Consider the following 14590-nt stretch of genomic DNA (forward strand, 5'->3'; position numbering starts at 1 on the left):
AATTAATTTCCCCGGCTTCCACCTTATGTGTTGAACCTTGGGAGGGGACTGTCGGCAGATCGATGTAAACAGACGTTGTCTCAGGTATGAGAATAATCCAATGGTCAAGAGTAAATCATGACAACAACAGGACTAACAGCTTTAAGGATTAAGTACTGATCACTTGATCTTTATGATTTAGCGATAAAAATATGTATCTGTGATCTAGACAAACACTAAAGGAGCGTCATGTTTTACAGCTGTATATTTTTCAATTTCTATTGTTTTTAATTCTTCAATTTCGTTCGCAAAAGATATAAATATCATATTCAAATAAGTATACGTTATATTTACGTATTTTTATTTTATATATATATATATATATATATATATATATATATATATATATATATATATATATATATATATATATATATATATATATATATGTATATATGCGCCTATAATATAGACTATATGTGAGCGTGCTGTGTGCCTCTGTGTATGTCTCAGTGTGTTAATGTATGTGTGCATCTGTCTGTTTGTGTGTGTACCTGTGTGTCTCTATGTATGTGTGTGTGCGTGTGTGTCTATGTGAGTTTGTGATTGCGTGAGTCTGTCTACGTATGTACACGCCCCCCCCTTTCCTTTCTTATACTGTCTATTTAATACCGGCTGTAGAGTTCTAATGTCTGAAAGATTCACAGAAACAACGTGCCTCACAACAGAGAGATTTCCGCACAGGAAAATAATCCCGTTCATCGAGAGAACAGTTTATGGCGAGTCGTCATAACTCTCCGGTTTTACACCCCGTCATTTCCACCATCTCCCCCCCCCCCCCCTCCGGATAACTTCCGCCGTCTTACGCCAATCTGGTTAAAATTTTCATCCATTTTCTGGTGCTCCTCCATCTCAGCTCGTTAGCCCCCCCCCCCCCATATTTCTGGCACATCACCATGTCGGCCGGTCACGTCACCCCTTCCCACCCCCACCCCATCACGTGTCCGGTTCTGTCCGGTGCGAGGAGTTTATGCCGTCATCAGGCCGGCATTACACGGCACACTGGACCGGACGCCGACATAAAGACCCGCAATAACCCGGAGACCCGAAATAACCCGGAGACCCGCAATAACCCGAAAATGCACAGCACTGGAAAAAAGACGCGGTATTGGTACCCAGTGTAATTCAACCGTCTAGACGGCCGCAAATCTTTTTCCCGCGATTTCTAATCTATTACCTAACCCCTGAACGATCAAACCGGAAGTTGATTGTTTTTATTTTACGTCACTTGATCGCTTCAGCGCAAATTATTTCTACCATCAGACTATTTTTCCTGTAAATTCTGTCAAGAAAACTTGTCAAGTAATTCGTCAAGTTTACTTTCCAGCAGTGAACTGAAAATTGTTAGTTTCCAATTAGTTCGGGTTTTTTTTCCCCACCAAAATCTCGTCTAAACTAAAACCATTATCCCCCCCCCCCCTCCCCCCTAATCTCTTAAAAAATTTCAAAGCCTATTTATAAAAACAGACTTTCCCAAATTTCAACAAAGAAATCTAAAACGACTGTATGAGGCAAAATATTTTGATGTTTAAAAATGATATTTTTCGAGAGAAAAAAATGTTTTGAAATGATTTGTCAAACTTTTGTAAAACAAAATGCGAACCTCCACGAGAGCCATGCATATTTCAAAACACTCGAGCACAATCAAAGGACTCAAAGTGCGGTCTTTAAAAAAAATGCTCTTATAAAAATTGTAAAACCATACCAGCCAAGGGATGCAATAAACGAAATAATTATTTTTTTTAAAATTAGATTTTAGCTGGATTTGAAATAAAATCCGAGATTTAAAATGCTGATTTGAAGATTAAAGCATTTACCAACCCACGACCACCCTTTACCCGCCCTAATTATATTTTACCAATGGGAGTTAGGATGTATCCAGATTAGCTTCTCGCTGAAAAAGTTCTCTTTATCTAGTATACTCTAAACGCCATTAACGAGTCTCGAACTGTAAGGCTTACAAAAAAAGACCCCAATAATATCCATACTAAATAAACTCTCTTTATGAGACATCAATGAAGCGGTCCTTATAATAAAAACTAATTGATTCTGTGTCTATAAGTTTTAACCAATCAAACCTGTTCATTGTCTTTGGTAGGTTATATACAAAACTCTATCTCTACAGTAAATTCGATGTCTTGTAATGACATTATAACAGTAAGGTAACTCCAGGTGAAGGAAAATACAAAACGCATCACCTACACCCCCTCCCCACCCCCAGGGTGCATTTTTCTACCGCCATTGTTATCGAGATACCACCCGTGTGCCACCTTGAAGAACCATCCCTACTGTAACAATCTCGTGACAGCGTCACTCTTGCTCGTCAGCCTCTATCGATTGGCTTACGCTGCCAGTGTCATATCACTGTCATCACTGACTACTCGCCACAAGCCCGGTCTTTGTTGTTAGTGACATTGTCGAGCCTCCGGCCATTGTGGAGTACTGACGTTTGAACAATGGCGTCAGCTAATTGAATAAGTTGACTTTTTTGTGTGCGCCGGCTTCTCGTGTGGGTTCTGTCAGGGATGGTTGTTAGACCGTTCTGGTGTGTGACGTCAGGGTTGGTCGTTCAACCATTCAAGTGTTTGAAGTCAGGGTTGGTCGTTCAACCATTCAAGTGTTTGAAGTCAGGGTTGGTCGTTCAACCCTTCAAGTGTTTGAAGTCAGGGTTGGTCGTTCAACCATTCAAGTGTTTGAAGTCAGGGTTGGTTGTTAGACCGTTCAAGTGTTTGAAGTCAGGGTTGGTCGTTCAACCATTCAAGTGTTTGAAGTCAGGGTTAGTCGTTCAACCATTCAAGTTTGTGACATCATGCTTGGTTGTTAGACCGTTCAGGTGTGTTACGATAAGGTTGGTTGTTCAAACCTTTAAGCTTGATAAGTTAGCGCTGGTTGTTAGACCATTCAATTGTGTGACTTCTGGGTTGCTTGTTCAACTATTGAAGTTTATGACGTTAGGGGTTGGTCGTTCAACCACTGAAGTTTTGACGTAGGGTTGGGTTTTTTTGTTATCTTTTACCTTTGTGATGTCAGATGCTAATTGTTCAGCCATTCAAGTTTGTTGCGCCATGGTTGGTTAGTCAACCCTTCAAGCTTCCTACATTAGGGTTGGTTGTTCAACCCTTCAAACGTATGATTATAAGCAGTGTTTAACATTTAACAATCCACAACACCAAAATTTAGCGCTAATGTAGAATGGTAGCATGTTGCTTGCTGTTATGTTTCGGTTGTTGAAATAATTTTAGAATCTAAATACAATATAAATTATAATAGTTCGACAAATGATTTCAGGACAGATGTTCTCAAACAAAGTACACCAGAAGAAAATATCTAAATTAAATTATCTGCGGCCCAAGTAGGCTATCTGAGGAATAATGCTGAATATCTAAAAGACAAAATATCTAAGGCCAAAGTATCTGAGGAATAATGCTGAATAATCTAAGATTTTTCTTCCACTGTCTTAAGATATCAAAATATCTAACGAAATTCGATGAATCCTTTAAGACAATTCGGTTAACAAAAGATCAACATACTCCATAAAGACAGAAACTCATTTACTCTATTGAAAACAATCCCAACCACAGAAAACAAAATAAAGATCTCGTAAAACGATGTATAAAACAAGCCTATACCAAACAATAGACTTTTGCCGAAACCAAATTATCCAATTCAATATGTCTATCGTACACAATGCATGACATATAAGTTAACAATAAGGTAAGAATCGATTTAATTGGCAGATTAGGTAGCGTCATCTGCTAGCGGTTCTTCACCCGCAGTTAATTCGATCATGCTCAAAAATACGAGCTTCAGATTGAACTAATTTACAGCCAATTTTTGAAACCGATTCTTTCATCGAATGAGACATTTATCTTACACAACGGGCATATTCTAAGATCATGTCTGCAGTTGTACAGTTCAGAATTAAATGGTTTATTTATAAATGATGAAACTAGGAGGAGATGTGGATTCGAGTTTCAACATGTAATAAACTCAACCGATAAAACAAGAATAATATTAATCGAAATAAAGACACAAGTAATAAAGTCAACAGAGAATGTGGATTGGAAAAGAGACTCATACATTAAATAAAGTTAATAGAGAATGTGGATTGGAAAAGAGACTCACACATTAAATAAAGTCAACAGAGAATGTGTATCTCAATAGCGACTTACCTTTTTGAATGTGTAAAGTTGAGGTTGACCTTGAAAGGGCTCGGGGCCCTGCTTGCGACCGTACGTGTCAATAAGGTCACTGCTGCTATGCAAGTCCCCGTTGGTCGGCTTAGTGTCAAGGCCCAGCCCTCCCCCTTTCAAGGTCATGCCGGACATCTTCTTCCCGTCCGACTCGGTGGGCGTGACGTCATCGACCGGCACGCTCTGCCACATCTGCTTGTCAAAATGTCTGCCGTCCCCCTGCTCCTGTACTCCCGTCAAGCCGGAAGTCCGGTTGTTGTTGTCCGGCCGCCTCAGCCGGAGAATGATGGTGACGATGATGATAGAGATGACGACAGTGACGCCACCGACGACCCCGGCGATGATGATGTACTTGAGGTCGTCGTCGCCGAACATGTTGGTGGAGTTGCCGCCGTTGCTTTGACGTGACCTCGTCATGCCGTGCCCGTCCACATAGTCCACCTGGATGACAAGCAGCTGCTCGGCGCTTAACATCGGGATACCTTGGTCATGGACGGACACGTTCAGTCGGAACACGCTACTAGCCAGCGTCGTCAGCTCTTTCCGGAGGATGATCTCGCCGGAAGACGGCGACGGAATAGCGAACGCGTTGTCGTCGTTACCAGCGACGATGAAGAACTTGAGCTTGGCGTTGGCTCCGATGTCTTCATCAACGGCGCTGAGTTTGACGACGGCCGTCCCGGGGAGGATGTCGGACCGGAGTCGGATGGTGTTGTTGTGACGTGACGGAAAGATAAAAACTGGACGGTGGTCATTGTAATCAACCACCCGTATCGTGACGGTGGCCGTGGAGCTTCTAGGAGGCTCGCCTTTGTCCTTCACGACGACAGGAAACCAGTAGGAATCCTGACTGTCTTTGTTCAACTTTCTTGACGTTCGAATGTCCCCCGACGGTAAGACAACGAACGGTATATCTTGTTTGTCGGATGAGTCCGTCGGAACGTAAAAAAAAACTTCCGCGTTCCTGCCTTCGTCCCTGTCGTTGGCAAACAGCGTGTCGACCATCGTCGACGCCGGCAGCTTCTCGGCGATTTCAAACTCCAAAGACGACGTAAAATAAGGAACGTTGTCGTTAACGTCGCCAATGTCCACGATCACCGACGCGTTTCCGACCCTCCCGCCGCCATCGCGGGCTGTGACCATGAACGACATTTGAGAAATGGTCTCGCGGTCGAACTCCACCCCGGCGGTGATGGCGCCGGTGATCTCGTCAATGTTAAACGCCGCGCCCATGGAGAGGTTGTAGCGCACCTCGGCGTTAACCCCAACATCGGCATCGTGCGCTTTAACAAACAGAACGTGTTGTCCCCTCCTGTTGTTTTCGGTCAGGTTCGCCCTGTAGATGTTTAATTCAAACACCGGATTGTTGTCGTTGTCGTCGATTAATTTAATAATAAACCACCCCCTGGCCGAGAGCTTGGGCGTGCCCCTGTCCTCACAGATGATGGTCACGTTCACCTGTTCATTCCTCTCGCGGTCAAGCTTCTCGTTCAGCAGCACCAGGTACCCCACCCCGTCCAGCCGCTTGACGCGGAACTGGGACGTGCTGCTGTAGCAGTCGACGATGCCGTTGCTGCCCTCGTCGCGGTCTTCCGTCCGGACGTGGGCGACGACCGTCTCCAGGTCCGACTTCTCGGACAGGTGGAGAATGTTGCCGTCTGGGTTGGGGACGGGGTTGATGGTCATTAGGGGCGGGGTGTTGCCCACGTCCAGGATCTTCAGGATCAGGATCTTTTGGGACCTCTGTGGACGGGCCAAAGCTTTATGTTTAAAAACATCAAACTAGTTTAGGTACCCCAACTACACCATTCAATCTTAACAAATACGTTCTTCAAAAACTAACAAGAAAACGATGTATTAGAGGTTTTATTTTTACGCCAGTATCAAGATTAGCGCAAGTATAAGGGCTAATCTTAGGTCAGAATATATAGACATTCCATCCTTATTTAAGGAAAGAAACATTAATTAGTACCGGTCTAATAAAATCAATACAAATATTTTCTTAGAGTACATCTAATGAAATAAGTAAACATCCCCAGCGGCGTATGATGCCTGCAGGTACAAGTTTCCCTAGATATACTCTAATAGTTGAAGATGGCTGACCATCACGAGATAGCAATTAACTGAGTGTTGCGTAATTTCCATCTTCACTCCACAACAACACACGGACAATCAATGCTATATTTACTTTAGTTTTCGTTTCTCACCAAGTTTATGTCTATCCTTCTAAAACATAATCCTATAACCCTGATTCTTCGTAACTTAATTTCGACCGGATGAGAAACTCTTGTAAATAAAAACATCTCCTGTTGTTTTTTATGGTGATAAAACCTTACATTAGAAACGTTAATTGAATTTATTTTTTCTATAGGATTTCACATATTGATCTACATAATTTCATTAGTTTTATTTCTCAACAATATAAAACACTGAATGTCTGTTATTTAGCTTTGTGAAATTCAAGTTTACAAAAGAAGTTAAAAAAATATATAATTATATTGATAAAAAAGTAATCAGGTATTGGACATTTGATGTGTAGTCTTTTCCACATATTGCATTAGGCATCGTTTGCAGTTTCGTTTTTCAACATAAGTCATGGGTTATTATAAAAATGCTGAAAATACTTAAAGTTGTTTTTTTTTCTTTTGTACCTTACATTGCCCGATGTTTTCAAGTAAAGGTAATAAGCCCTGAAACGTTAAAGTCTTGTATTCCTTTAAACTTACCATCGTCCACTCCCCTCACACAACATACAACAACAAATACAAATACTTAACCAATCATTAATTTTCATGAACCTAACATTGTCCCCTCTACCACCGCTTAGCTAAAAGCCAAAAAACTTTACCAGTTTGTATTGCAGTAAACCTAACATTATCCAAAAAGCCCAAAAGCTTTACCAGTCTACTATTAAACATATCATCGGCCAAAAGCCAAAAAAACTTTACCAGTCCAGTTTTAAAGCTAACATTGCCCAAAAGCCAAAAAAACTTTACCAGTCCAGTACTAAAGCTAACATTGCCCAAAAGCCTAAAAAACTTTACCAGTCTAGTATTAAATCTATTGCCCAAAAGCGTAAAAAAATACTTTACCAGTCTGGGGTTGCCCCTATCCTCCGCCATGACGATGGTCTCAAACGTCTTTCCCCCGTCGTACTGAAGGCTTTTCTTGACCATGATGTCGCCGCTCTGGGAGTCGATGTAGAAGAGGGCGTCTACCTGCGGCGTCTTGCCGGGGTTCAGCTCGTACGTGATCTCCGCATTGTCCCCAAGGTCAGCGTCAGTGGCCGTCACCGTCCCCACCACCGACCCCACCTGAAGGAAACAGGAGGATGTTATAACAAGCAAAAATAATCAAAGAATCATGCACTACATATACAAAATTAACAGAAATAAAAATCTATCTATAAATCTATATATAATTCTCTTCATGGAGACCATAGAAAACACCACGTAGCTTAGCCACCACCCTCATCCCCACCTTTCAGGTGAGCTGTGGTTCACCCCGAATGTTTACAATCGTAGAGCCGGTTCGAATTTGTGACGGCAATTAAGAGCAGATAATATAGTTTTTAAACGATTTGAAACTAAGTGGAGATAATAAGTTTTGTCGCCTGTAAACGGCTGCTTTCACTGGGCGGGGTCGGGTGGGGGAGGCAGGGGTGGGGTAGTGTGGAATTTACAAATTAGGAATTGTTGATAAGTAGAAAATAAAACAACTAGATAGCGACGTATGCTACGTCGCGGGTCAGCTCGTATCAGATATTGAAACTGAGGTAGGAGAAGCAACTAATACAACATTCAGGTCTAACTTTAATAAACACTTGTAGTTCATTATGAGAAAATAAAACTAAAATAAACGCCTTCCTTATGCTTCTGTTCTCATTGTTCACGACAGACAACAAACACTCATACGACTTAACAGCGACAAATGTATAACATAGTAATGGCAATTTTCGCAATATATTATCAACAAATTTTGCGACATGTTAGCAAAAAAAATGGAAGATTAGGGTCATAAAACGTTGGCCTTATTAGCAAAAAAAAGTGTTCAGCCTTTTAGCACTTTATATTTTAAGGCCTTAATTTTTGAGTTTCGCATTATGCTTCTTTTTGTCATGCGAGTATCATTAGCTTAAGAGCTGTCATATAATGTAATGTTGTTTTATTTTATTTGTCAAATTAATTCCAAGAAATTCATCTAATCCGCTGTCTACGAGGAAATTATGGAATACTATCAAAATAAAATATTATGTTTGAAATTTTAAATCTTAAAATCACTCCAACAAAAACTGTATTATGAATTTGTATAATGGCTAATATATTTAATATTTTGTATAAACGGGAAATAAAGAAATGTAAGTTTTAGCAGGGGCAGACCAATACAGGCAGCAGTCATTTACGGCAGGGATGAGAGAACCTGTAGACAGGTGCTTGAGGAGATAACTCGTCAACATGCCTGCACATTCGATTCAAACCACGTTGAATCGCTCCGAGTTATCTGCTGTTCCCTTACTAAAGCCATCGTTTCGTTGTTGTGGGCAACAAGAAATAGTCTTTCAATACAATGCTGTACAGAATTCGATTTACACAATACATTGTTGCCAGGTTTTCGAATATTTTTATTTAAATTGTGTTCAAAACTAAACTCTAAGCACGTCTATAAAAACATACTTCAAATGTTCAAAACTGAACTGTAAGCAAGTCTAAAAAACTACTTAAAATGGTACTGAGAATCGTCCCCAAGGGAGTTTTGTCTAAGCCTATGTCTAAGTCTATGTCTAAGCCTATTTCTAAGCCTACGTCGGGTAAAATGTACCGAACGAAAGATGAAATGATCCCTGACTAAACCCCACCCAATATAGCCCTCCTTGCTCTTAAAATGGGCAACTTTCACTGTGATACACATATCGATAGTGATAACCCCTATTCGGTATGACGCAGCGAGATTAACAAACCCAACCACGCTACCACCAGTCCACCAAGCCTCTCATTTCTTGCTTGATACATTTAGTAAACTACCCCCTATCATTACTTTGTAAACATCCATATCAATCGCATCAATATAACTTTCATAAACCCCTGCTCCCATAGTAGCCTACTCTCTGTCATAAACATAATAGTTCATGGCAGCCAGTTTTTCGTGTAATCTCCATCCTCCTTGGCTTTAAACTTTGTATACGTTACCACACTCTCTTTATATCCCTTTGAATACAGCACCCACGTGCTACGCTATTTATAGCACCCATCTCTCTGTAATCATCACCGTTCAAGCGCCCATCACGTGCGCCTCTCACCCCAACAGGAAACCTGTCAACCTGCCAACCCCAGTACTCACCCTCGCCTCCTCTGACACGGAGAACTCGTAGACGTTCTCGGAAAAGCTCGGCACGTTGTCGTTGATGTCCGTGACGTTGATGAGCACCGTGACGTTGCCGGACCTCTGCGGCGTGCCGCTGTCCTTGGCGATGATGTACAACATGTACCTGTCCTTGACCTCCCGGTCCAGGATCTTAAGAATAACGATGGACAGGTCCCAGGTTCCGTCCAGCTTCATCTCCGACCTCAACTCGAACATGTCGTTGTAATCAGACTTCATCTCGTAACTGGTCACGGAGTTCTGTTCGCCCTTGTCCTTGTCCGTGGCGCCGTCTATCCTGTACTCGCTGTTGGCTGTTCCCCCTTCCGGCACGTACAGCGTGATGTTGTCGTGGGGAAACCGCGGCGCGTTGTCGTTAATGTCCTCGATGATGATGCGGACGTTGATGAACTCGAAGAAGTTGGAGATGGTCGAGGTCACCGTGACCTCGAACTCGATGTTGCAGTCCTTCTGGAACTGGCAGACGCTCTCGCGGTCGATCATGGCGGTGGTGTAGATGGCGCCGTTGTCGCTGTTGATGCTGAACAAGGACGCGATCTGCAGGAGGTTGTTCTGGCTGAGGAACTTGAAGCTGAGCTTCGACAGCTCGCGGGAGGAGACCTTCTGCGCGATGTTGGCTTTGGTCATGATGCTGCCGACATTGGTCCCGGAGATCATCTGCTCTTTGATGCGGAACTCGACCCTGTTGTTCTGTGCACTGACACCTGGGTTCATGTTCCAAAGCCAGATAAAAGCCAGCAGCGCCGCGTGCGGTAACGTCATGGTTGAAACCACCTCTTGTACACCCGACACCAGCTTGGATCAGACACACCGACACTCCGACACGCCGACACTCAGACAGATAAAATCATCGTCTGCAATCCAGCCCGCGTTTAACGCATCGATGCCGCTCTTCAAAGATGCCCCCGGTCCGTATCACGTAACACGGGGTTCCTGTCAACCCGACGTCAAAGACCCGAGTATCTAAACAATGTTTCAGAACTTCCGATGATTGCGTCAGACAGAACCTTACACCCGGAAGAGATGAATAATTGATCGATGCCTTCCTCTTTACGTAAGGATTTCTCTCCCCTTGTATAGCTGCTAAGTCCCGCTGTTAATTTCCCAGAGGCTTACTCCTATGTACTGCTCCTGTGGCACCACACACCAGGCCGGGCTATGATTGGACCTACTGTCTTTTCTTTTATTCAAGACAGCAATTAAGTCAGCTTTGTAGCGGAGCTTCCTGTCGGTCCTACAAATCTTACCTGAAATAGAAAAAGAAAAAACTTCCGTCAAATTACATTGAAAGGATTCGTTTCGTTTTTTTATTTTTTGTGTTTCTAGAAAATTGTAGAGTGTATTACTCAGCTGTAAACATCTTGCTTTATATAAACACACACACACAGACATATATATATATATATATATATATATATATATATATATATATATATATATATATATATATATATATATATATATATATATATATATATATATATATATATATATATATATATATATATATATATATATATATATACTAGCCGTCCCGGCCAGGCCCTGCTCTGGCTTCTGTGAAAAACCTTTCTGTTAAAGACCATTACCTGTGTGTTTAGTAATCATCATAAACCCGGCATTGCTCACCTAAACCACGACCAACCAAAACCAAAACAACAAAACGCAAACATAACGCTAACACAATTACAAATACAAACGAAAACAAAAACCTAGCAACAAACCCAACCACAACCACAAACACCAATACAAACACAAAGAAAAAACAAACGAAAACAAAAACCTAACAACAAACCCAACCACAAACACCAATACCAAAAAAAAAAAAATAAACAACGAAAAAGCAAACGAAAACAAACCAAATCCAAACGCAAAACCAACCAAAAACACAAATACAAACCCAAACAAAAAAAAACACAAACAAAAACGAAAAAAGAAAGAACAAAAACGAACCAAATCAAAACGCAACCACTAACGCAAACCCACCTAAACACAAAGAAAACACTAACGCGAACATAAACGCCCGGGGCAGAATCGCCTGTTTTAGCTTAATGAACGACTATAGTACCCCAACTTATTCATAGTTTTTGCACTCACTTAAACGAACGCGCCTGTTTCGATTTAATGAACAATTATAATACGCCAAGCTTATCCGTAAAATACCTACAACATTTGCACTTGATCAATCCCCGCTAATTATGTAATTATTTTTTTCCCAACACCAAAACAAAGTAATTAAAAAGTAAATGCTTTTCAACTAATGCAATGGTTTTATAAAGGGAAGTAATTGTGTTTTGCCTAATTTATCAAAGGGAAGTAAGCGCTTTAGGACTAAATAAAGACATAATTAGAATTTTTGTAAAAGATGATATTTTTTTAAAACTTGTGTTTAATTGCTGTAATTTGAAAAATGAAAATGATTTCCCAACACTTTTAATAGTAATTTTTTAACTCATAAATTTAGACAAATGCGCACGATAATTTTCTAACACTTAAATCCATCGATAACCAGCGACAAACAAACATATGCGTTACAGAATTGAGCTTTATATATTAGATATATATATATATATATATATATATATATATATATATATATATATATATATAAATTACATGTATATATATGTGTGTGTATATTTATATATATATAAATATATGTGTGTGTGTCTGTATAATCATATCCATACAAATCAATCAATTGAAAAGTAAAATAAATGACATGAAAGGGTGATGTAGTATGTAACAAACGGATTATATGCTCAGTGACTCTAAGGGATTAAGGTGGTCAGTGACACAATGGGATTATGTGGTTATTGGCATATACGGATTATGCGGTATCTATATATATAATTCTCTTCTTCGAGCCGTTAGAAAACAAGCTGCAAACGCTCTCCCTACCTCCCCACCCCTACATGGTTTTAGTGAGCTGTGTTCACTCTAAATGTTTACAAGCAGAGCCAACGATTTTAAACGTAGGGGGGGGGGGGGAGGAGGGGGGGAGGGAAGGAAGGGGGGGGGGGGGTTATGGTCCTTAACGAGCTACTTATAGTGTTTTAAAGAAATATTTTCAGTGTCAGCGTTGGTACTGTCGAATTCACAAATTATGAATTATTGAAAATTAGAAACAACTAAATAGCGGCGTATGTTATGCCGCGGGCCGGCTCGTCTATTATACAAAGTCTCCGTATATCGCCAAACGTCTGGTATATAGTTGCATTTAAGGGTTTTGTTGCCAGTACAGGGTTAGTTCCAACCCTCGACCGCATGTCCGGGCTAGTTTAAACAATAAAAACCTCAACGATAAAACTTAACGGGTTAAAATAAGAGCTGACCCCCTGCCCCACCACCCCTCCACTTAACACACCCATTTCCCTATGCAGTCCAGCTCTCAGAAGCCGGAGAACACCGGCTTCCTGAAGTCTAATGACTCTCGCACCATTGGACAAAAAGACAAAAAACGTCGAACCCATAATAAAGACGAGTTCTGAGAAATCGATGTGGTATTTTTTTAAAAAGATCGATTACAATCTAGGACCGAATAAGAATCGATGTTTTGCTTTTAAATTTTAAAGAAATGCGTGTGAAATAAAACAAAATACGACGTCCAAACCTTCGTTGAATTAACAGTCACTCATCGATAACGATTCTACTATACTGCCCTCTGTTGCAAAGTCGTAGTGGAAAATAACAATAGCTGTTAATTAATGAGGTTAATAATTAATTACCACTGATGGGGCACGTGCTGAATATAGGTCAACAGTATCGATACCTTTCTCGTCGAGTACTGGTCGAAAATAGCCAGTATTGTTAAGTCTATCCGCTTACGAGTGGATTAAACCCTAACGTCTGAATTCTGGAAGACTAACTTATACATTTTGTTTTCGGAAATCCAACGTTTGAGGATTGACTAACTATAACATTAAGTTTGAAGGCAGATTATTGCTAACTAGAACAGGTTTGGGTCTACTCAAATTAAACCTAACATATGACTGAAATCCGAAACTAAGGTCTGAAATCCGAAAGAACCGAACAGTTTAAGTAAGAATTGTAAACATTTCTTACATAAGAAAATTATATCTAAATAGATACAGGTCATTCGGGTACCAAAAAAACCATCTTGGTCATTTCAGCACGAAGAAGTCGTGGTCATTTAGTTCGTGGTCATTTAGGTACAGGAAAGAAATGTTCGCCCCTTCTCGGCCAAAGTAGGTTAACTCTAATGAGCCATGCGCCTTCTAATGAGCCATGAGCCCCAACACGAAGTGCTAATCAAATAGTACCGGCCTTATTTTCGAAGCAAAAATAACCGGCTTAGTCCGGCACCCTAACCGGCTTAGTCCGGCACCATTAGAGCATCTCATGTCTGACCGTCTGTCCCGACCCACTCAGCTAGCCGGCAGCCGGAGAGAAGCCATCAGCAAATATAGGTCAGATACTCTCCCCCACCCATCAACACCCCGACCCGACCCCACCCACACCCGTCACCCTAACTCCACCTTCTGCGTTGCAATGACGCTCTCATCGATTCAGCAGTTAAAAATTTGGGTACTCCTACTGAAAGGACGCACTTCCGGCGTCTCAAAGCACTTCCTGCGACTCATCAAACTTATCAACCTAAAGTTTGACGGCTGTGACGTCAGTTTCTCGTCTGCTACATAAACATCTTGAAATTCCTTCCGTTCGTGTATTTTGATATAAATAATAAACAAAATATAGTATAAAATGTTATGTCAATAGTCAACGAGTTACAAGTAAACAAAATTTACAGAAGTTAAAAACAAACAAAAAAAAAACACCACAAATATAAACCCAATAGAAAGATTAGCCTTTTAATAGTGTTGTAAAATTGGTAAACAGAATTCGCTTTTCAGTGGTAAAAAACGCAATAACTAACTTCTAAATTTCCAATCGGAGAATATTTTTTTTTAAAATCATACAATCTCTGTATGTTAGATCCGGCGACCGTTAGACACATG

The 14590-nt window shown here is 40.9% G+C and overlaps 1 protein-coding gene across 1 annotated transcript in view; it reads right to left on the bottom strand.

Annotated features, from left to right (window-relative positions):
* LOC131942073 (protocadherin-9) overlaps positions 1–10296 on the bottom strand; it is a 99780-nt gene extending 89484 nt beyond the window's left edge. The window contains exons 1-3 of the mRNA XM_059301781.1: positions 9570–10296; positions 7325–7546; positions 4212–5975 (exon numbers count right to left, since the gene is read on the bottom strand). Of these exons, the coding sequence (XP_059157764.1) occupies positions 4212–5975; positions 7325–7546; positions 9570–10268 (2685 nt within the window). The 5' untranslated portion in view covers positions 10269–10296. The remainder of the gene's footprint in view (positions 1–4211; positions 5976–7324; positions 7547–9569) is intronic.
* Positions 10297–14590: the final 4294 nt, after the last annotated feature.

Source organism: Physella acuta, unplaced genomic scaffold (genome assembly GCF_028476545.2).
Source record: "Physella acuta isolate Inbredline_101_S28 unplaced genomic scaffold, ASM2847654v3 ptg000386l, whole genome shotgun sequence".
Lineage (NCBI taxonomy): Eukaryota > Metazoa > Mollusca > Gastropoda > Physidae > Physella > Physella acuta.